At 46.5% G+C, this 24623-nt stretch overlaps 1 protein-coding gene across 1 annotated transcript in view; it reads right to left on the bottom strand.

The window, feature by feature from the left end:
• The window catches only part of noc2l (NOC2-like nucleolar associated transcriptional repressor), a 169239-nt gene that overhangs the window by 68788 nt on the left and 75828 nt on the right, over positions 1 to 24623 (bottom strand). The window contains exon 12 of the mRNA XM_043676134.1: positions 10178 to 10289. Coding sequence (XP_043532069.1) covers positions 10178 to 10289 — 112 coding nt within the window. The remainder of the gene's footprint in view (positions 1 to 10177; positions 10290 to 24623) is intronic.

Below are 24623 nucleotides of genomic sequence, written 5' to 3'. Positions count from 1 at the left end.
CTAACTCTTGGCGCAAGACGCAAAATTAATGCCTATTTTTGTCTGAATTCAGGAACTCGTTGTAGAATTGAAGGCACAAATAAACTGATCACTGTAGAGTTGTAGAGTCATAGAGATGTACAGCATGGAAACAGACCCTTCGGTCCAAATCGTCCATGCTGACCAGATATCCCAACCTAATCTAGTCCCATTTGCCAGCACCTGGCCCATATCCTTCCAAACCATTCCTATTCATATATCCACTCAGATTCCTTTTAAATATTGCAATTTCGACTGAGTGAAGATGGCTTTGGTAACCTTACAGAAACTCAACCTTCTCTCTATAGAAAGGAGAAACCTCAGGCATGAGAGTGCTCTTTCTCTGGTACAGTTCCAAAATGTGAGCCTGTGCATTAGTAATTTGTACTGTAACGTGTACAGTGACTGTTGCTTCAAGGGCAGTGCAGTAAGACTTTAATGAAATTCCATTTTGCAAACTCTCTGCCAATGTCTAATTTTAATTTCTTTCGGAAAAAGAAAACACTATCGTTCAAACCACAACCGCCCCACCACAGGAACAACTCTCTCTTTGTCTTCAATACTGAAAGTTACAGACTGTAAAACATTCACATCTGCAAGGGGTCAACCCTTGGTGCAGATACCACTGTCTGAATGATTGCATTTACCACACCTCCTTTGTGTGCCATTGGTACATGGAGACCAAGGATTCCAGTAAACTATAAACATATTTACACATCAGCTTAATGTGATGCATGGTTTAAACCACTGCTGGATCTGAACGGATGCTACATACTAACTTGTGGTTTAAGTGATTAATCCCACATTGTTTAAACGCAGCACCACACTGGCATCCACTTGTCACCATATGTTTTTAAACAACAACAATTTGCATTTATCGTGATACCTTTAACATAGAAAACATCCCAGAGGGCTCTTGCAGAGGCGGAAACAGAGAAAAAGATATCGAGACAAAGGATTAGTGAGATTAGGATCGGGGACGAAATGCCTTGTCAAGGAACAGAAAATGTTGGAGAAACCTGAAGTAGTTTAGGGCGGCACAGTGGCTCAGTGGTTAGCACTGTTACCTCACAGCACCAGGGACCCGGTCTTGATTCCAATCTTGGGTGACTGTCTGTGTGAAGTTTGCACATTCTTCCCGTGTCTGCGTGGGTTTGCTCCGGGTGCTCCAGCTTCCTCCCACAGTCCCGAAGATGTGCAGGTTTGGACCTCAATTAGGCAGTTGAAGTTGAATCCTGCGCTGGTGTGGTCCCAGTCGGGTGCTGCGCTCACAGGGAATACTGACCCATCAATTGGGGGTCTTAAACCCTAGCCCCACTTGAATACAGCACAGTGAGGCTTTGTCAGTCAAACTACAACAGTGCTCAATCACCCTGTAGTAAAGACAGAAGGGAGGAGAACAGGAGCAGAAAGATCATTTAAAGCAGACCAGTGTGTCTCAAAATGGGACATTTTTTGTCATAATTAACTACAGGAGCACAATGGTAACGTCACTGGACTAGTGGAGTTCAAATCCCACTACAGCAACTGGGGAATGGAAATGAATGAATAAACCTGGAATAAAATGACAGTCTTGGTTACTAAGGACCATGAAATGATCAGATTGCTGTTAAAAACCCATCTAGTAAACTCCCGTCTCCTCCTGCAGTGTGGGAAATCTGTCATCCTTTCCCTGTTTGACCTCTGACCCAGAGCAACGTGGCAGAAACTTTACCCCAAAACCGTGGGTGTCCCTACAACTCATCAACAACAGCAATTTGGGGGTGTGGAGGGGTTCTCACCACCACCTTTGAAAGGGTAGTAGTTGTGGGCAATAAATAGCAAGCAGAAGAGTGCCAAATATATTTGGAATACTCAACATGATGTTGAATATTTAGTGATAGGAATAGGGTGAGTCATGGTTAAGTGTTAATCCCACACGGACATTTCTAACATGTGGTAGTGTAAACATGCCTCCTGCCATCTGGTATCCTAGCTGTTCAACTCAATACAGCACAGAGAGGGGCCCTTTGGCCCAAACTGGTCCATGCCAATCAAAATGGCCATCCACTCTAACCCCATTTCCCTGCACTTGGCCCATATCCTTCTAATCATTTCCTATTCATGTATTTGTCCAAATGTCTTTTAAATGCTGTTAACGTACCCACCTCAACCACATATGCGTACCACCCTCTGTGTGAAAAAGTTGCTCCTCAGGTTCCCTTTTATTCTTTCCCCTCTAGTCCTCGATTCCCCAAACCTTGGGAAAAAGATTGAGTGCATTCACCCTCCCTATGCCTCTCGTGAATTTATACATAAGATCCCCCTCAGTCTCCTATGCTCTAAAGGAAAAAGTCGTAGCTTGTCCAACCTCTTTCTATAACTCAGTCCCTCGAGTCCTGACAACATCCTTGTAAGTTTCTTCTGCACTCTTTCCAGTTTAATAACATCCTTCCTACAGCAAGATGACCAAGCCTGAACACAATACTCTATGTGTGGCCTCACCAACGTCCTGTACAACTGCAACATAACTTCCCAACTTCTATACTCAATGCCCTGACTGATGAAGGCCAGTGTGTGGACACACCAGTCGCGTGGAACCGAAACCTTCCATCTCTCTAATCAAAGTGCCAGGCCAGAAATGTTCCCATCACTGTTAACAGTCACGTCCATTTTAAGGCAGAAATGCTTCGCTTTCTACACATTTTCTAGGGACACTAAAATACGGGCCTGGGGGTGCTCTGGGAAATGGCAGAGAAACAGGCCAGGAACTCGCGTACAACCATATCTGAACGCTCAGCAGAACTTTGAGAGTGGGCAAAGGTGAGGACTGCAGATGCTGGAAATCACAGTCTAGATTAGAGTGGTGCTGGAAAAGCACAGCAGGTCAGGCAGCATCCAAGGAGCAGGAAAATTGACGTTTCGGGCAAAAGCCCTTCATCAGGAATCCAGATCTAATCCTTCATCTAATTCAGAGCTTTGAGAGTGGCCCATTAAAGAGTTAAGCTCAGCACTGAAATGGTTGGAAAGTAAACAAAGAGAAAGCACGAGGTGGGACAGTTCACACTGCAAACACAAATAGAACATAAGAAACATGTCAGCCCCAGACCAGTAAAGGGGGTGGGGGGAAGGTTTTGTTTTTACAGCAGCTCACTATTCTCAAGCAACTGGCAGGCTGAAAATAAAAAGCCAATTTCGAGTGTATCGGATGTGGTTAAGGCGAGTGGAAGCCAAGAGGAAGCACAGGGTGGAGAGTGGTAAGTCTGGACCATACGTGATATACCACACTGTGTTACAACAAGCGGAAATACGTTACCTTGAAACACACTACAGCGGCAAAAGAGGGAGCAAAAAAAAAAGGCTACTGTCACCAAGTAAACTGGCAAACATCTTGAGAGAAGGAAGGAAGCTAGTGAACGGCAGACTAGTATGTATGAGCCAAAGGGGTGTTAATACATGTCACTGCTCTCCACAGGCCAGCAGGATGTGGGCTCACGGAGGCGTGTGCAGCCAAATTGAAACCGCACAGCACATTTTTCATCTGCAGCCGGTTAGGCAGCAAGCAGCACGCTCTCAGCACTAAGCTGATGAGCAAAGTTAGAAACAGCAGATCCCCCTAAACCTGCCTCTTAGCGTGTGGCCTTAGCCATCTCGGTCTCCCTGCTGATGTTCTCACCGTCTCAGCCCCAGCTTCTCGATGCCTCGAAAGGGGAGAGTGAGAAACGCTGCCCCCGCAGGCCATTCGCATCAGTGCTGTCCCTTTATCAGTGCTTCTCCCCCACTTCGCTGCTTTTCTCAGAATCTCATAAGTCAGTCCTACTTGCTTGTGTCGCTGCGATCGTTTGCATGCTCCTGGGGTAATCTGGATCCAGCAGCTTCATTTTAAGGGAGTGCACCCTGTAATGGCCCACGTGAAACTATTTCTCCTCCGTTTGTTTTTAAGAGCAGAGTTTGCGAATGAGCCAAGGACCAGAATAACCAGCAGCCCAGAGGAGCACAGGCAATGGCAAGTTTGACTCGGGATACGTACACAAGTTACTCTGTAACTGCAAAGTTAATCAGTTTATCTGTTCAATAAACCTACGCAAGGAATGAAGGGATATGGACCAACGGCAGGCAGAAGGGATTAATTTAATTTGGCGCCATGTTCGGCACATGGTGGGCCAAAGGGCCTGGTCCTGTGCTGTGCTGTCCTATGTCCTAAACCAGCTCGTAATTTGGGCGGCACGGTGGCTCAGTGGTTAGCACTGCTCCCTCACAGGGCCAGGGACCTGGATTTGATTCCAGTCTCGGGCGACTGACTGTGTGGAGTTTGCATGTTCTCCCCGTGTCTGCATGGGCTTCCTCGGGATGCTCCGGTTTCCTCCCACAGTCCAAAGATGTGCAGGTTAAGTGAACTGGCCATGTAAATTGCCCATAGTGTCAGGGGTAAATAAAGGGTAGGAGAGTGGGTCTGGGTGGGTTATGCTTCAGAGGGTCGGTGTGGACTTGTTGGGCCGAAGGGCCTGTCTCCACACTGCAGGGAATCTAATCTAATCTGATCTTCAACTACGTTGTACCCAGGCAACTCAGTGAGCCAATATAAGGGCTGTGAATGAATTTTTTTTAAAGTGGCGATTCAATGTTAAGGAACACAATAGGAGAGTAGAACATCTTTTTCAATTCCATTTTAATACATAACTCCTGGTTCCCAGGGCCATCTGCCACAGAAAAGAGTTTCTCCCCAGTAACATAGAAAGTAGGAATTTCTAATAGGGAGATCATGTTGTAGCTGTACAGGACATTGATGAGGCCACGTTTGGAATATTGTGTTCGATTCTGGTCTCCAGCCTATTGTTGGTAAACTTGAAAGAGTTCAGACAAGATGTACAAAGACGTTGCCAAGTTGGAGGATTTGAGCCACAGGGAGAGGCTGAAGAGGCTGGGACTGTTTTCCCTGGAGCGCCGGAGGCTGAGGGGTGACCTTATAGAGGCTGATACAATCATAAGGGGCATGGATAGTTTAAATAGACTTTTTCACAGGGTAGGCAAGTCCAAAACTAGAGGGCATAGGTTTAGGGTGAGAGGGGAAACGATATAAAAGGGACCTAATGGGCAACTTTTTTCACGCAGAGGTTGGTGCATGTATGGAATGAGCTGCTAGGTGGAATGGTGGAGGCTGGTACAATATTTGAAAGGCATCTGGCTGGATACATGAATAGAAAGGGTTTAGAGGGATATGGGCCAAATGCTGGCAAATGGGACTAGATTAGTTTAGGACATCTGTCAGTATGGACGAATTGGATTGAAGGGTCTGTTTCCGTGCTGTACATCGCCATGACTCTGTGAATTAGGGAGGTGAAGTTCGAGAGTAAACATCACTATAGTTCAATTTGCCCCAAGCTTTTATATCTGTGCTGTAAACTGTGTAATACACATTACACAGAAAGTGGCATTAAATAAATATCGAAGGTTGGTCTGAGGTAATTCGCACTAAAGTATAACGAGAACTCTCTTCGAACTGAAAGAGATAGAAAAAGCTTGCAACCTCCGGTACCTGACATGACCATCGGACTCTTGGATTGCTTTCCAGGGTAAAGTGTTGCAAAGCAGCAGCCAATTTGGGCACAGCAAATCACGTGAACCAGCAAGAATAACCAGATCACTTGTACTGTGATGTTACCTGATGGATTAATATTGACCAGAACATCTTGAAAATCTCCCCTGCACTTCTTCAAAATAAGGCACTGAGATCTTTCACAGCCACCCCAACAGGCAGATTAGAATTAGATATTGTTGCCCCGTGTACCCGAGTATAGGAACGCAGGAGTCCAGTGAAAAACGGTCAAAGTCGCCATTCTCCAGCGCCATCTTGGTTATAAAAACCAGAATTTTTCAGAAATAACAGAGAGCCAAAAAGGAAGAAAAACATTCGGATCACAAAGTTGAAAGTTGTTCTCTCTGTCAAGGTTGTTTGGAATGCACAGCCACTGATGCAGCCACGGCCTGGACGGGCCAGGTCAGTCTGCAAGTCTTGTGTTGGTCACCAGGGTGAGCTACGTTCTGACCCACTCTTGCTGCTAATACCATTCTGCCTTCGAGCGCCGGGAGGAACCATATCCGCCACCTCTGATTGCGCCGTAAGGAAGCATATTCGCTGCTTCTAGTCGCCGGGAGGAACGACAATGGCCACCTTCACCTCTGACAGTGCAGTGCTCCCACAGCACCATCCTGAAGCATTTGCCTAAATGAAGATCTCACATGACCAAGAATGTCATGACTCAAAAGGCAAACATACGAGCAACCTGCCACACTGCAGCTAACTAGGGATGGAAGACAAACTGCAAGATGAAATGGAAGAAACTTCCTACTTTGAAACTGTTGTACATCTGGCCAACACATACATACACTGGGCACCATAGAACACTTTCTTTCACCTAAAAAGCTCCCTATTTCCTGCAAAGCTCAAGTTCTAGAATTCTTCCATAGTATTCCAGCACCACTCAAAACAAACAAAAATGATTTATCATCAAACTTCAAATATGAAAATAACTTCTGAATAATTGTAAGATTTTCGCAATAGTTTATTGGGCAATGTCATCTAAAAGATGATTTCCCTCAGATTTTCTATATATGCTACATACCAACATTTAGAAGCAAAACAAGACAGAACTGGGCCAACCCTTCAGTTTATTCACTCAATGTTCTGTTCCGAGACAATGAATCAGATTTTCTGCATTTGCTGGATCATTGGACACACTTGCTTTATGGAAAAATGCAGCTGAATATCTTGCCTTACAGTCCAAAGACTACACTCATACCTCCTTCAAATATCCGTCCTGGTCTGATAGTCTGGCAAATAAAATACTTCAGCTTTGTTTTAAGTCATCATGTACTTTTCGTAACTGTACCTGGCTCACACCATTTCAACTTACAAAATGCCAGAGTGCAGCAGTGAGACCCCTTGGTACATCAGACTGATTGAGAACTTTGATGGTGAGGCCATAATGGAGACAGTATTAACATTGGCCCAAGTGTGGACAGTGCCAGGAACTCCATTACCAATGCATGGGAACATTTTCAACATTACAATAGGGGGACAGAGATCATGGCTGCTGCTCAAAATACCACCCCAAGCTGAAAGTGCATGAATCCATGTGGATTGTCAGGCCCAGGGACTTGGAGAAAGTGAGGACTGCAGATGCTGGAGACCTTCAGGAAGAAGGGCTTATGCCCGAAACGCCGATTCTCCTGCTCCTCGGATGCTGCCTGGCCTGCTGTGTTTTTCCAACACCACATTTTTCAGGCCCAGGGACTTTCCAATTATAAAAACTAGCTCTGCGCCAACAATGCCACATTTAGGAAGCAATGATAGTTGGTGCCCTTATTCCTCAGAGATTCGTCAGCAACAATTTTTTGCTGCCTTTTGTTTTGTACTGTAAAGAAACAGTGTCACAATCCCACCCTGTGTAACAGGCTTTCTCTGAAAAGGTAACAGGAGTTAAACTGGCTTAGCTTAATAGGTGTAGCAAGGTAAGAGTTGGAATCTTTAAAGAGGAAGTAACCAATCATTGGCTGAAGCGAAATTTATAAAAGTAACCAAAACAAGATTTCATAATGGCCGTGTTTGCAAAAAGTGATACAATTGTTTAAAGTGTTGACAAGGTTGATGCAGTGGATGTGGTATATGTGGACTTTCAGCTCGGTTTTGGCAGGTGAGGCTGCTGGAAGCTATTGGAGAGGATTAACAGATTTACTCTTGAAAAAGCAGGTAACAGTGAAGCCAAGCTGCTTAAACGGGCAAGAGTGTGTGTAGAGTTTAAAGACAGCTTCTTAGAACTGCTGCAGGAAAGTAGTAATAGATCAATTCTATTCTGGAACTTTTGATTAGATTAGATTAGATTACTTATAGTGTGGAAACAGGCCCTTCGGCCCAACAAGTCCACACTGACCCGCAACCCACACAGACCCATTCCCCTACATTTACCCCTTTACCTAACACTACAGGCAATTTAGCATGGCCAATTCACCTAACCTGCACATTTTTGGACTGTGGGGGGAAACCGGAGCACCCGGAGGAAACCCACGCAGACACGGGGAGAATGTGCAAACTCCACACAGTCAGTCGCCCGAGGCGGGAATTGAACCCAGGTCTCTGGCGCTGTGAGGCAGCAGTGCTAACCACTGTGCCACCGTGCCACCCACAAACTTCTTTTGTTTACTGCCAGTTTCTGAGTGAGAGGTGCAAATGAAACTCAGAGCACACAGGAATCACCAGGACTCATAGTACCACTGCCTTCACAGTTATCATTTAGAAGGAGGTCTGCAATGTACTGAGACTAAACCATGACAAGATTTTCTCCATTCTCCAGATTACCCATTATTATATATCATGCGCTGCATTATCAAATGTCACATGGCACCAGGTTATAGTTCAACAGGCTTATTTGAAAACACATGTTTTTGGTTCAGGAGTGGGACAATAACCTGGTGTCGTTTGACTTCTGATCTTCTCCATCCCAGTTTAACATCAGCACCTCTACATCATCACATTACGTTATATTACCGAATTCATCAGCAGGAGTTTCAAAAGTAATTGGAACATCACTGGAAATCACTTCCAAATGATGCACACACTATGAATCTCCAATGATGGTATCAACCCCAGGATTAGATTAGATTTCCTCCAGTGAGGAAACGGGCCATTCAGTCCAACAAGTCCACACCGACCCACTGAAGAGTAACCCCCTCAAACCCACTACCTTCCGACTAATGCACCTAACACTACGGGCAACTTAGCATGGCCAATTCACCTGACCTGCACATCCTTGGAATGTGGGGGGAAACTGAAACATCCGGAGGAAACCCACGCAGACACAGGGAGAATGTGCAAACTCCACACAGACAGTCACCCAAGGCTGGAATTGGATCTGGGCCCCTGGTGCTGTGAGGCAGCAGTGCTAACCACTGAGCTACCGTGCTGCGCCCAAAGGATGCTAAATTACACACAAATATAACAGAGTACGACTGACAATCACAAAGTACTTGACATGTATCCATGCAAACGCAATTGAATAGAAACAGCCCAAAAAGAATAGCAAGAAAACTGCAGAGTATTAGTCACTCATCAACAATAAGCAGACTTGATGAAGTAGTCAGCAACTATAATCTGTGATTAAAAACTCATCCGTAAGAGAAATTGGAAGGAGAATACGAGAGAGTGTGGAATCATTGTCAAACTGGGTTAATTTATGGCAGATGTTAGAGAAAGAAAAATGCTGAAAAGACACCTCCTCATAAGGTCACCCCTCAATCTCCTACACTTCAGTCATGTTGACGCTGATCCACTCCCCCCCCACTCTGTAAAAGGATGAGAGATTGGGGTGGGGGACATTGAGAGTACTGGGAAGACACTGGGAATACTGCAAGCGAGTAACTCATCTCCCAACTCCTCAAAGCTTGTCCACCATTGACAAGGCACACGTCAGGAGGGTGATGGAATACTCAGATGGGGTAGTGTGAATCTGGAACTCCCTGTCTTTAAGTGCGGCAGAGCTGAAACTCTCATAGCATTTCGATAGGCACTTGTGAAGCCAAATGCTGGAGAATGGGATTAGAATAGTTCGGTGTTTGTTTTTGACTGACATGCGATGGGCTGAAGGACCTGTGTGATACTGCAACATCTCTATGACTCTAAGCACAGCTTTGAAAGAGTTTTTTCATAAAATGCCTCCCGTGGGGAAACAGGCCATCAAGTCCACACTGACCCTATGAAGAGTAACCCACCCAGACCCATTCCCCTATGCTATTACTCTACATTTCCCCCAACTAATGCACATAACCTACACACCCTGGACACTATGGGGGCAATTTCCCATGACCAATCTGCCTAACCCGCACATCTTTGGACTGTGGGAGGAAACTGGAGCACCCAGAGGAAACCCACGCAGGGTGAATGTGCAAATTCCACACAGTCAGTTGCCCGAGGCTGGAATTGAACCCGAGTCCCTGGTGCTGTGGGGCAGCAGTGCTAACCACTGAGGCACCGTGCTGCTTATAGTTAAACACTCATTTAGCAAATGGACAAACAAACGAAAGTTCTTCAGCATTCACCAAAAAAAAAAAGGTGCTATTTGCAGGATAGAAACACAGCAGCCCCCACAAATTAATCTTTTCAGCATCAATCAAGGTGCAGGCTTACTTCCAGAATGAAAGGCATGACTGGAATGAAGGTGTGGGTACAGTCGGAGAGCAGAGTCAGTGCACGGACACAGTGTAATCGCAGAGGGAAGAAACGGGCTGTGGGCACCAACCTGAAAAACAAATTCAAGGCAGAAAATAATCACTCCTGTTCCCCAACAGTATTAATCGTGTACACACACACGTGTACACACGCGTGCACGCACACACGTGTACACACGCACACGTACACACACACACACGCCTGCGTTGTCTTTATACAGGGTTATTACATAAAAGAAGGCATGCAACAAATCAGCTTAAACCTTTAAGGCTGCTTGGTCATTTTTAACCCCGATTCCAATAAAATTTAACGTGTAAATGTTTCACATTTGCATTTGAAATGCATTTTATTTTATTAAGTCCTGTCACTGGATTTATCTGCTCATTGATCCTTCTCCTCCTCGGCTTCAGATTAATGAGTGTAGCTGCCTGGTGGACCAGGAGGGCACAAGATGATAATTACACATTTAACTGGGCCCTGAATGTTGCCTTTTTTTTTTATAGAGTCCCTAGTGTGGAAACTGGCCATTTGGCCCATCGAGTCCATACTGACCCCACTGAAGAAAATCCCACCTGGACCCACCCCGCTACCTTATCCTTGTTACCATCCCGCATGGCTTATCCACCCAATGTAAACATCCCTAGGGGAACACTATGGGCAATTTAGCATGGCCACTCCACCTTAACCTGTACACCTTTGGACTGTGGGAGGAAACCGGAGCACACGCAGACAGGGGGAGAATGTGCAAACTCCACACAGACAGTCGCCCAAGGCTGGAATCGAACCCGGGTTCCTGACGCTATAAGGCAGCAATCGAGAGTGTGGTGCTGGAAAAGCACAGCAGATCAGGCAGCATCCGAGGAGCAGGAGAATTGATGTTTTGGTCATAAGCCCTTCATCAGGAAAGAGGCTTGTGGCCTGGGGCTGAGAGATAAATGTGAGGGGGGTGGGGGGGAGGGAGGGAAATGAGGAAGCTGTTGAAATGCACATTTATCCTGTGTAGTGGCAGGGTCCCAATGATGAACATGATGCGTTCCTCCTCCAGGGGTCGGGTGGTAACACCTTGGCGATGGAGGAGGCCCAGGACCTGCATGTTCTTGATGGAGTGGGAGGGGGAGTTGAAGCGTTCAGCCACAGGGCAGTGGGGTTTGTGGGTGCGGGTGTCCTAGAGATGCCTGGGAGAGTGTGGCTCTGAGCTGTGAGGCAGCAGTGCTAACCACTGAGCCACCGTGCCACCCTTTAATTAGCCTTATTTTCATATTTGGTGTCATGGCTTATCAGCAGTTGTCAGAGTCACTGGTCTGCTCTCGGCCTCTTGACATCACCGAGGGGCAGATGGGAGTTTAATTGGGATAAGTGCAAAGTATTGCATTTCGGGAATACAAACAAGGATTGGTCTTATACAATTAATGGTCGGGCCCTGGGAAGAAGAGAGAGTCCTAAGGACTGAGGGACATAATTCTTTGAAATTTGCATCACGGATAGACAGGGTGGTTAAGAAGGCATTTAGCACACTTGCCTTCATTGAGTATAGAAGTTGGGACATCACGTTGTACAGAAAATTGGTGAGGTCTCTTCGGGAGTACTGTGTACAGTTCTGCTCACCCTGCTATAGGAAGGTCATGGCATTAATCAACTTCAGCCTCCCCACTACTCCTGACCCACTCCAATTTGCCTATCGGACCAAAAGATCCTCGTTAGATGCCATATCACTTGCCCTTCACTCCTCCCTAGAACATCTTGACACCAAGAACAGCTACGTAAGAATCCTACTCATTGACTACAGTTCAGCCTTCAACACTATTCTCCCCTCAAGACTGATTACTAAACTTAGTGATCTCGAACTAAGCCCCACTCTCTGCAACTGGATCCTCAGTTTCCTGACCCACAGGCCACTATCAGTGAAGATTGGGGACAATATTTCATCCTCACTAGCACTCAACACTGAAGCCCCCCAAGGGTGCACACTCAGCCCCTTACGGTACTCACTGTATACCCATGATTGCGTTGCCAAATACCAGTCTAATGCCATCTACAAGTTCGCTGATGACACCACCATGGTCAGTCGAACTTCAGATAGCGTCAAAATAAACTATAGAAGGGAGGTGGAAGACCTAGAAAAATGGTGCACTGAGAACAACCGAGCTCTCAATGCCAGCAAAACCAAGGAACTCATTATTGACTTTCCGCAGGATGTAACTCATGCCCCCCTACACATTAACAGGACAGAGGTGGAAAGAGTGGAGAGTGTCAAGCTCCTAGGAGTGGTCATCCATAACAACCTTTCGTGGATGCACTGGTTACAAAGGCCCAATCTTCTTCCTCAGGTAGTTGAGGAAATTTGGGCATGACGGTGAATACCCTTGCCAACTTTTATAGGTGCGTCATTGAGAGCATTCTGACTGGATGTATACCGCCCCCCCCTCCCACCCCTTCTCCGGCCTATCACCTTCACCTTAACCTCCTTCCACCTATCGCATTCCTAACGCCCTTCCCCCAAGTCCCTCCTCCCGACCTTTTATCTTAGCCTGCTTGGCACACCTTCCTCATTCCTGAAGAAGGGCTTATGCCCGAAATGTCGATCCTCCTGCTCCTTGGATGCTGCCTGACCTGCTGCGCTTTTTCAGCAACACATTTTTCAGCTCTGTATCACTAAATGGCAACTGTACCATTCAAGATCGGAGACGGTTACAGAGAGTGGTGAACTCAGCCCGGACAATCACAAAGGCCAACCTCCCATCTATAGAATCCATCTACCAGGCCCGCTGTCAAGGAAAGGCCGTCAGCATTCTCAAAGACCCATCCCACCCTGGCAATGTTTTTCTACAACCTATACCACCAGGGAAAAGGTACAGAAGCCTGAACACACACACCAGCCGGTTTCGAAATAGTTTCCACCCTACTGTTGTTAGATTACTGAATGGGCTCACAAACTCTTAACATTCGCCTGTACTTGTGTTTTTGTTTTTGCCGCTGTTTACCTACTAGTTAAATAGCATAGATAAGTAAATATGTGAACTGCCTATATTGCTCGCAAGACAAAGCTTTTCACTGTGCCTCAGTACATGTGACAATAAATTCAGTTCAATTCAGTTTCCTCTAATCTCCTGCCCTTTACCTTAAATATGCCCCTGCTTTTTGGTCCCTTAATGAAGGGGAAAAGCTCCTTCTTATCCACCCCATCGATGCCCCTCAGAATTGTATATGTCACAATCAGGTTCTCCCTCAGATGTCTCTGCTCCAAGGAAAACAATCCAGTCTGCTTTGTCTTTCTTCAGCACGGAATCTCTCCAGTCCAGGCAACATCATGGTGAACCTCCTCTGCATCCTCTCTAATGCAATCACATCCTTTCAGTCAAATTATTTGTTTATTCATTCAACATTGAGGACATCACTGGCTAGAACAGCATTTATTGCCCATCCCTAATTGCCCAGAGGGCTGTTAAGAGTCACCCAAATTGCTGTGGGTTGGGAATATCTGAGCAGGGAGATCATGATAGAGCTGTGCAAGATGTTGGTTAGGGCACAGTTGGAGTACTGTGCGCAGTTTTGATCACTGGGGGGACGCGGTGATGGCCGGGTGGAATTGTCACTGTACTGTTAATCTAGAGACCCAGATTAGGCCAGGCCAGATAAGGATTGCAGTTTCCTTCCCTAAAGGACATTAGTGACCCAGATGGGTTTTCCCCAACAATTGGCAGTGGTTTCATGGTCATCATTAGACTCTTAACTCCAAATCCTTATATCAAATTCAAATTCCACCATTTGCCAAAGTGGGATTCAAACCCAGGTCCCTAGAATGTTACCTGGGTGTCTAGATTAATAGTACAGCAACATTACCAGCCAGCCATCAACCCCCCCCCACCTCCCCCCCCCCCCCACCCACCGCCCCCAACCTTGATCAGAACTGCACATAGTGCTCCAACTGTGACCTAACCAACATCTTACACAGCTCTAACACTCATATACTCAATGCCTCGACTAACAAAGGCAAGTTTTCCATTGGCTATTTTAAACATCTTGCCCTGCTGCCCTCAAGAAGCTATGGCGAGTCCAACAGTGTATTGAGTTCTCTCCTTGCCTTGCTCGCCTGCCCTAAATGCATCACCTCACAGTTATCAGGAATAAACTCCACTGTTCAGCCCTCCTAGAGCACACGGCTTCCATCCTTGTTATTTATCCAAGGTTTGGAATGCCCACCCCCTCCCCCCAAGCATTTCCATTCTCACTCGTGGTTCCCCTTTGACCAAATATCCAGTGGCCTGTTCTAATACTTCATTGACTCGGGCCAGGTTCTAACTCTGTTAACAGGTTTTGAGCAAGTCAGCATCAAGCCCTCAGGATCAAACCTCGTTTAATATTGCTTCTGTGAAGTGCCTTGAGACAGTTCACTACATCAAAGGCGCTATATCAATGCACAGTGTAAGCGAATTTAACAACCACCATTGGTTAAGGTGGCAGCTGCAACCACGCATATATTTTTGGAGTAGTGCTCACCTTCACATTGAGAGGAGACACTAAGAAGATGAAAGGCAACTAGGTTAAACATAAAGCAGAGATACACACTTCTTTTAGAGATCAGGTTACTATCACAGCAGTAAACTGTTCTGTGTGTTTGATGAAGTTGCTACTGGAAAATTCACATGTTTACAGTCATACTGCATGAGCATAAAGTGCACAGAATTGCTCAGCTGAAGGAGACAGAAATTTCCCTCCATTGACCAGCAAGCTATGGGTTAATCTTGGCTACACTCCCCCATAACTGACCTCGTAATATTAATCATCAATTCCTTTTAGCCGCACTGCTTGTAATTAAGACGAGTGTCAACTTGCATCACAATCTCGCCATTTCTTTTCTCATGGAAAATAAAGATGACCCATTTGTAGCCCTCAGTGTTGTAGCCAGACTGTTCGTCTCGCTGGAAGAAACGACGTACTCCTTCAGTTAAACAAAAAAATCACACGACACCAGGTTATAGTCCAACAGGTTTATGTGGAAGTACAAGCTTTCAGGGCACTGCTCCTTCATCATCAGGTAGCTAGTGGGGCAGGATCATAGGACACAGAATTTATTGTAAAAGCTCAAAGTGTCATCCAACTGATGTGATGCATTGAACAAACCTAGATTGCTGTTAAGTCTTTTATCACTTTGAAAGGGAAGGCGGGTTTCGATTAAAGACTTAACAGCAATCTAGGTTAGTTCACTGCATCACAAAGTGTGACACTTTGATCTTTTACTATAAATTCTGTGCCCTATGATCCCGCCTCACCGGGTACTTGACAAAGCAACAGCACTCCGAAAGCTAGTGCTTCTAATTAAACCTGTTGGAGTATAACCTGGAGTTGTGTGATTTTTAACTCTGTCTACCCCAGTCCAACACTGGCTCCTTCACATCATTACTCCTTCAGGAAATAGCTGACAGCATTCAATTCACACCAAGCAGAAACATCTAGACCGGAGTTGGACATGCTAAAATGTATGTAACAGGATGGGACCACAGCCCCAAGATTTAGATAATGGGGAGAGATTCTGTACACAAGATGGGTATTCCCTGGAGTGTTGTGATTGAACATTTTTTGTTTTGGATTTTGGATGGAGTTGAAACACCAGGACCTTTTCCAGCATAGGAGATTGGGGTATAACCTTTTTGAGGTTTAGAAAATCATGACGGGTATACATAAGGTGAATGACAGGAGCCTTTTCCCTCAGGTGGGGAGAGTTCAAGATGAGCGGACAGGTTTTTTTTAAGGTGAGAGGAGCAAGATTTAGAAGGACAAGGGGTAACCTTTTTTACACAGAGATTGGTTCGTGCGTGGAATGAACTGCCAGAGAATGTGGTGGACGCAGGTACAGTGACAAAACTTAAAACATTTTTCATTCGTTTGAGAAGAGGAAAGGTTTGGAGGGATATGGGCCAAGCGCAGGCAGGTGGAACTAGTCTAGTTTGGGATTATAGTCGGCATGGACTGGTTGGACCGAAGGGTCTGTTTCAGTGCTAGATGACTTCATGAAAAGATAGAGAAGAGAAATATAAGGTGACATAACTCTAAAATCAGACTGAAGTCATGCGGGAAACATTGCCCATCCATCAGGTGAAGAAAAGAGTGGAACTCCATTCCAAAATAAAAAGCAGATCGTAACTCAATAATTTCAAATACACTGTTGCTTGACATGTCAATTTTAAGGGATATGGAGCCAGAGTGGATGGGATTAGGACACCGATCAGTAACGAACTCACTGAATGATAGGCCTTGTTAACTATCAGCACAGGAAGTTTCGAGATATTTTCTTTCGGAGCACATGACCAAGGAGGTGTATTTTTAATGCAATCACAGCTCAGCTGCAAGGCCACAATCTCAAGCCTCAAAATCCAACATGCGCCTGTCCAACATGCTGTCTGCCCAATGCTCATTGGGACTCTTCTGGTAGCTGGTGAGGCATTGGTACATACGGAGCACATAGCAGCAAGCCCTTTGGCTGACTGCAGATGTTTCACAGGAACATGTTGTGCGTATCCAAGACTCACTCTCCAAATAGAACAAAATGTCCATGCACCTAAAATGCACGTTTCAAACAGAGGTCACAGTGTCAACATTAGTTGAAGGGTAATAGTCTCAGGATGACTTGCAGTCCCATGCTGTCATCCATTTCCAAAGAGAAAGATAATTAAGATAAATTTGTAGTTGAGGAAGTGGCGTAAGAGGAAGAGGCAGAATGCTTGCTATACTGGAACTGTTCAAGGATATTATTGATTGGGACAGGATGGGTGAACTGAGCTGAAGCCATTTTCCTTCCAGAGTGTAAATTATAAATGGCAGAGCAACAGCTGAACTGGGCGTGGGAACACCGGAACAGTCCAAAGAAAACAGACAAGACAAAAACGCTAGAGCTAAGGAAGAGGTTTCAAAAAAGAAACAAAACCAACAAAAAGGAATGATTGAAACAAAGCATGTGAATCCAGAAAACACCCAAATGAGAGCTGGAAGCCTTACGAACGTGGATAAATGGAGAGGAACAAAATTGTAATTGAGGATCGACAAGTTCAATATTTCTAGCTGTGCAACCTGCAGGAAAGACAGGTAAAAGGGAGAAAGGATGGCAGTATTGGGAAAGGAACCTATCACAGCACAGAATATGAAAGTACTCTACACAGTTATGTTAAAATTAATCCACATTCAGTTAAGAGCAGGAAGGGAAATGTGGCAATTCTTAAGCGGACTAGAACCGCCAGACGATAGCTTCTCGATTGGGAAAATTTGCAGATGGTTGCCAAGATGTCGAGAACATAGCAATCACAATGTGATTTCAATTGCAGGCGAGGTAGGGAACGTTTGTAAAATGCACTAAGACTGTTTCATTCCTGGACCAACATTTTTTTCTGCACTGACAGAGAAAAGAGCACTGTATGCATTTGCTCTGGGAAATGGAAGGTGGACACACACATGCTGTAACAGTAGGAACACAATTTGGAAATATCAGCTCCGATAGGATTCAATTCGGTTTAAGAATAGAACAAGGTAATAGAGAGTCAAAGGAGAAAGTGCAGGATTGGACAAAGGCTAAAAATGAAAAAGCAGGAAGGGATTTGGCTTGATGTAACTGGGTAGAAATCTGGGCAAAGACTGAACTGTAGAGAGAGAAACAGAAAAGATCGCAATATTTAAGATCTGCCTTCGAGAAGAGTGCTCCTTTGGATCTGAGTGTAGTTAAGGTAACGTGCGTGGTTATAAGGACCAATTTGTTTCACCCGAGGGCACTTTAAGAATCCATGGGAGTGAATTTCCAATGGTTTCCCCCCCCCCCACCTGCTCACTGTCGTCATGGCAACAAGCTACTGAAACAACAAAACATACAGGAATTTACCCTTCCCCGAATTCATACCAAATTAGCATCCAGCTAACTCCACATGGGACAACAAAGACAAGGCAATGTGTGCTTGCTGAGGGCATGCTGCGATGGATGTACATGAAGGAACTGGCTGGTTGTACTGACCAAGGGAATACTGTGGATATAAAGTTGGGGGATTTTGGGGGCATTCAGTACAAGGTCTCTCGGAAGGCTTGTTCTAGACAAATGCCCCATGAGATGACATAGCAGGTTGGCAACAGAGCTGTCGGACTGACTGGAACCAAAGGGTGATGCTTAACGCTTGAGCTGGAGAACTGCTTGCACGTCGTGCATCCCAGGGGTCAGTAAAGGGTCCTCACGGACTTGGACATTGAGAGTGCGATACGAAGTTTGCTCACTACACTAAAGAAAGGACTTGTAAGACACATGGAAGGCCAAAGGAGACCTCAGGGGAACACCACTTAGCAGGACGGACAAGACAGGAGTGGATGCGATATAAATATTCAGAAAGCATGCAATGATGTCATTAGGAGAGGCTGGGGCTGTTTTCCCTGGAGTGTCGGAGGTTGAGGGGTGACCTTAAATAGGTTGATAAAATCATGAGGGGCATGGATAGTGTAAACAGACAAGGTCTTTTCCCTGGGGTGGGGGAGTCCAAACTAGAGGGCGTAGGTTTAGGGTGAGAAGGGAAAGATTTAAAAAGTATCTGAGGGGCAACTTTTTTCACGCAGAGGATAGTACGTGTATGGAATGAGCTGCCAGCTGAAGTGGTGGAGGCTGATATAATTATAGTATTTAAAAGGCTTCTGGATGCATATATGAATTGGAAGGGTTTAGAGGGGCATAGGGCCAAGTGCTGACAAATGAGACTAGATCACAATGGGATGTCAGGTCAGCATGAATAAGTTGGACTGAAGGGTCTGGGGGGGGGGACTAGTTTAGTTTGGGGTTATGATTGGCATGGACTGGGTGGACCGAAGGGCCTGTTTCCCTGCTGGCTTGAAGGGCAGAATGGCCTACTCCTGTACCTATTGTCTAACTGTGCCCTGCTGTTCCAGTCTTTTTTACCACTAGGGAGCAACAAGAGACAGCAGAGTATTTGTGACTCCAGTCCCTTTGGCTCATTCTTCTGATGAAGACAATGACCACCAGAACCACGCCATCGTCCACTTTAAATAAGCAACGTACCAGAGAGACAGATTCATCACACACTATTGCCCGCATGGGACTAAGATGGCATTTAGACACACCACGCTCCCAGGGAATAAAATCACTCTTCACAGATAGTGAGCCAACATTAAATCAGAAGCAACTACAAGTATAAAAACAACAACAGCTTAAAATTTGCAATTATTACTAAACTTCTCAAGGAGGAAAATGATAACTGGACTACAACAAAGCGCGTCCCTGATTTATCCTTGGTGCAGCTGAATTGAAATAAACACACAACTGATTTAACTTGCTTGACTACTCCACTGAGGATTGCGCTGTGCAGTGGATTAAAATAGACAACGTACAACCTTGGCTGCGATAGCCCTTTTAATTATTTATTCAGAAATCTGGGACATTTTACACAGAAGAATAATCTTCGACTGCCTCTAAAACGTGGCAGTACTCTGCCTCTTCCACTGAGTGTGAACTAGTTGTTCAGGAAGGGGTTCCACTGCAGCTGGGACCGAGCTGTTAGAGAGAGAATCAAAGTGAACGGCTCCAGGAATGAGGAGTCTCACTGAGGAGGTTAGATTGAAGACATTGGGACTGCTCCTCCTGGAGGAGGAGGCAACTGACAGGAGATCCAACCGAGGTGTTCAAAATAATGAGGTTGCTGTGTAGGGCAGATAGGAAGAAACTGCCCCCATGGGTAAAGGTACCATAGAATCCCCACATTATGGAATCAGGCCCATCAAGTCCATACCAATCTTCCGAAAAGTATCCCATCCAGACCATTTCCCCTGTCTAATGCACCTGACCTGCACATCCCTGAACACTATGGGCAATTTAGCATGGCCAATTCACCCTAACCTGCACATCCCTGGATTGTGGGAGGAAACTAGAGCACCCAGAGGAAACCCAAGCAGCATGGTGGCTCAGTGGTTAGCACTGCTGCCTCACAGCACCAGGATCCCAGGTTCGATTCCAGCCTCGGGCGACTGTCTGTGTGGAGCTTGCACATTCTCCAGTGTCTGCTTGGGTTTCCTCCGGGTGCTCAGGTTTCCTCCCACAGTCCAAAGATGTGCAGGTCCGGTGAATTGGCCATGCTAAATTGCTCATAGTGTGAGGTGCATTAGTCAGAGGGAAATGGGTCTGGGTGGGTTACACTTCGGAGGGTCGGTGTGGACTGGTTAGGCCGAAGGGCCTGTAGGGAACCTAATCAGACACGGGAGAACGTGCAAACCCCACACAGTCACCAGAGGCTGGAATCAAACCTGGGTCCCTGGCGCTGTGAGGCAGCAGTACGAACCACTGTGCCACCAAGAACAACAGGGCACAGATAGAGTCATACAGCACGGAAACAGACTCTTTGGTCCAACCAGTCCATGCTGACCATAATCCCAAACTAAACTAGTCCTACCTGCCTGCGCTTGGCCCATATCCTTCCAAATCTTTCCTATTCATGTATTCATCCAAATGTCTTTTAAATATCCACATCCACCACTTCCTCAGGAAGTTCATTCCACACATGAACCACTCTGTGTAAAACAAAATGCCCCGTCCCCGCATCTTTTTTTATTTCTGTCTCTTCTCATCTTAGAAATATGCCCCTTAGTCATGAAATCTCCTACCCGAGGGAAAAGATACCTGTCATTCACTTTCTCTATACCCGTCATGATTCTATGTACCTCAACAAGGTCACCTCTCAGCCTCATACGCTCCAGGGAAAAAGTGTTTCAGCCATTCTAATTTCTCCTTATAACTCAAACCTTCCATGTGGGAATGAAATGCAAACCAACCACAACTTGTGGTTTGGGGTTGGAATGTAATGTCTGAAAGTGTAGTGGTGGGAGGCTCATTTGAGGAATTCAAGCAGGAATTCGATGATTATTTAAGTAGAAATAATGTGCAAAAGGCTGGAGAATGGTGCTAACCTCACAAAGCCAGCATTTGTTTGCTCGTGAACTGTGTTTTCGCAGTAATTAAAAATTCACCACACATCTGGAGTCACATGGAAGGGTGGCTCAGTTCCTTCCCTGAAGAACATTCACCAACCAGATCAGTTATCAACCTGGTTACGGTGTTCCATAGAACCCTGACAGTGTGGAAGCAGGCCATTCGGCCTGTTGAGTCCACACTGACCCTCTGAAGTCCCCACCCAGACCCGCCCCATCCCTGTAACCCTGCATTCCCCACGGCTAATCCACCTAGCCTGCACACCCCTGAACACTACGTACAATTTCCCCTGGCCAATCCACCCTGACCTGCACATCTTTGGACTGTGGGAGGAAACCGGAGCAGTAGCTGTCTTTTCCCTGGGATGGGGGCTTTCAAGACATGGGGACACATTTTAAAGGTGAGGGGAGAGAGATTTAAAAAAAGACAAGGGGCAATTTTTTTTTAAACACAGAGTGGTTAGTGTGCGGAATGAACATGCAGAGGATGAGGTGGATGAGGCATAGTTACAATTTGGATAAGTTCATGACTAGGAAAGGGTTTGGAGGGACATGGGCCAGGAGCAGGCAGGTGGGACTAGGTTAGTTTGGGATTCTGGTCAGTTGGACCGAAGGGTCTGTTTCCATGCTGTATGGCTCTATGACTATGACACAACACCGATGATGTATCTAATAAGGGGATAAACACAGATTAGATACATCGAGGATCATGTAGCTGACATGTGCAAGCATCTCACAAAAGACTGAGGAAGAAAGTGTGACATGGCAAATGAAAATTAAGCACCTTTCTCTAACCGTTACCACAGAAACACAAAAAAAAACAGGAGCAGGAGGCTGTTCAGCCCTTCGAGCTTATTCCATGATTCAATACGATCATGGCTGATCATCCAGCTCAATAACCTGAGCTTCCTGCTTTCCCCCCCACAATATCCTTTGACCTCTTTCGGGACACTGTCCAATGTTTAGGCCCTGACTGTTCTGTGGTTGTTGGATAACTGCTGATTTGGTCCCCATGGGTGTGATGGTTTGAGGATTCTCACCCCCACACTAGGCAGCAGCCATGTTCCCCCTCAGCTTCCTGGTGGCTGTCTGAGCTCTCACTGTAGCTGCAGCTTCAGGGATGTCAAGGAGCCGCACACGACGGGCTGTGCGCGTGGACTGGTGCGGCCGGGCTGTGCGCGTGGACCGGTGCGGCCGGGCTGTGCGCGTGGACCGGTGCGGCCGGGCTGTGCGCGTGGACCGGTGCGGCCTGGAAAGAGCATTGCTCAGCAGCTCAAAGCCAAGCGGTGGAAATCTGTGAGCTGGAATCGCAGAGACAGGAAATCCCAGTTTCCAACTTTCAAATCTGGTCCCCAGGCTGAAGGAATGTGGATTCTGCTCAGCTCAAAGTGTGGCCTGCGAAGCCACAGAGAGAGTGGGGGAGAAGCCAAGCCACATTTCAGCACCGTTTTCTCAAACACACAGGCACAGTGTCATTTTGCCAGTCACAGGCATGGATGGCCAGAAACTGTTCAGCATTCCAAAGCCACTGGGACCTTTGGAGAAAGGAAGGCTGGCTCGTTCACGTTAACAAACAGAATGGACAGAGAAAAGTTGCGGAAAATTCCTCTCCGACTCCCCAAAGGGAAAGGAGGGAGCCCGAGGGAATCACAGCAAAGCATGGATACCAGGGGGTCAAAGGGGAAGATACGGTCACCACAGTCTTCTCAGAGCACAGAGAGCTCTCTCGTTACAGATTGAGAGAGCGAGTGAGAGTATGAGAGAGAGAGCGAGCGGGCAAGCAATATAGAGAGAGAACGCAAATGAGCAAGAGATAGAGATAGAGAGATAGTCATAGAGGAAGACGGAGAGAAAGACAGTTATAGAAATAAACAGAGACAGACAGGGAGAGACATCACTCAGCAGCCTATAGCCAAGAGGTGGAACACTGAGCTCAAATTACAGGGGCAGGATATTCCAGGTTCCAAGTTTGCAGAGACACAGAGCAAGACATGCGAACAAGTGAGAAATAGAGATAAAGGGAGACAAACAGAAATAGGGATAGACAGAAAGAGACAGAGACAGCAAGAGAGACAGACAGGGAGAGACATCACTCAGCAGCCCAGAATCAAGTTGTGGAACACTGAACTCAAATTACAGTGACAGGATATTCCAGGTTCCAAGTTTTCAGAGAGAGGGAGAGAGAGAGCAAGGGAGAGAGAGAAGGGACAAAGACAGAGATGACGAGTGGTGGTTTAATCTGAGGTGAGGGGAGAGGTTGAGAAGGACAGTCCTTGCGGTAACCTCAGCTGTTACGGGAACAAAACCCACGCTGGTGACATCACTCTGCATCGCAAACTAGCCATCCAGCCAACTGAGCTAACCGACCCCACCAAGTAATACCCAGGCCAGAACTACCGATCAGATCCTGGGTGAAAGGTCAAACGATGTGACATCAAGTTGCTTTTACTAACATCATCGTCACTTAACCTCCCCCCCGCCCTTCTGTGCCAGCCCAGTAATATCTGGCAATGTTGAGATCTCAGTTTGCTTGCTCTTGGTTTGCCTTTACAGGCGTGTCTAGATTGGGTCCGTAAACGGGAATGTGGTGGAAGAGCCTGGAGTAATTCTGCAGTGAATTATCTGAGGTTACCCGGCTGGAGGGAGAACAGAAACAACAAAAAAAAACACACTGAAGGCACGTTGTGAAACTTCCACTCTGAGTTCAGGCCTCCCAACCATCAGTATTAAACCGGGGTCGGGGGAGTTCCCCACAATTCAAAGTAAACAGATGATTTGAAATGAGGAGGTGGTTTAACAAGGGGAAGTTACCAGGGTCCTCCCTCAGTACATGAGGCACGTGGGCAGAGCTTCCTGTTTGAAATGCAACCCCTACAGGCCACCATCCTGTTAGAAACCAAAACACCACCCACACTTTCAAATCACCTCGTGGCCGTTTTCCAAACATCTCCGCAGTTGGTAGATGGCTGCCAGCTCTCACAGGGCTCTCCAGTGGGAGGCTGTGGGCAGCTGGCCCTAACTAGCCAAGAGCAACCCCAGTGCAGGAATGTGATGTGGTGGCAGCGAAGCCTGGACGGGCACAGACAGTCTCTCTCCCTCAGGTTTCACTCAATAGCTGGCACTGACGTGGACAGGGTGGAGACGCTCAGGAGGGCTGGCTGGTTCACTCGGATTGGCCACGTCCTTGAGATTGCTCGGGCTCTGGGTTCAGCTGGTGAGGCCTCGGAGTCCCCCTCCCCCTCCCCGCAGCATTGCTGCTGCTTTCCTGCCATTCTCTTACCCGTCACTCTGAGCGTCTGGGCGGGTAGGGGTGCCCGACAACCAGGCAAACTTGTGGGCAAGTTTACAAAAAGGAATTGGTCCGGGGTGCACGGTTTGGTGGGGGCAAGAGAGGGAGGGATGGAGCGAGGACAAGAGATAAGGGGGAAAGGAGGGCGAGAGAGAGGGG

The sequence above is a fragment of the Chiloscyllium plagiosum genome, chromosome 34 (genome assembly GCF_004010195.1).
Source record: "Chiloscyllium plagiosum isolate BGI_BamShark_2017 chromosome 34, ASM401019v2, whole genome shotgun sequence".
Taxonomy (NCBI): domain Eukaryota; kingdom Metazoa; phylum Chordata; class Chondrichthyes; order Orectolobiformes; family Hemiscylliidae; genus Chiloscyllium; species Chiloscyllium plagiosum.
Note: the sequence above shows the minus strand (reverse complement) of the source record. Positions and strands in the feature narration are given on the sequence as shown.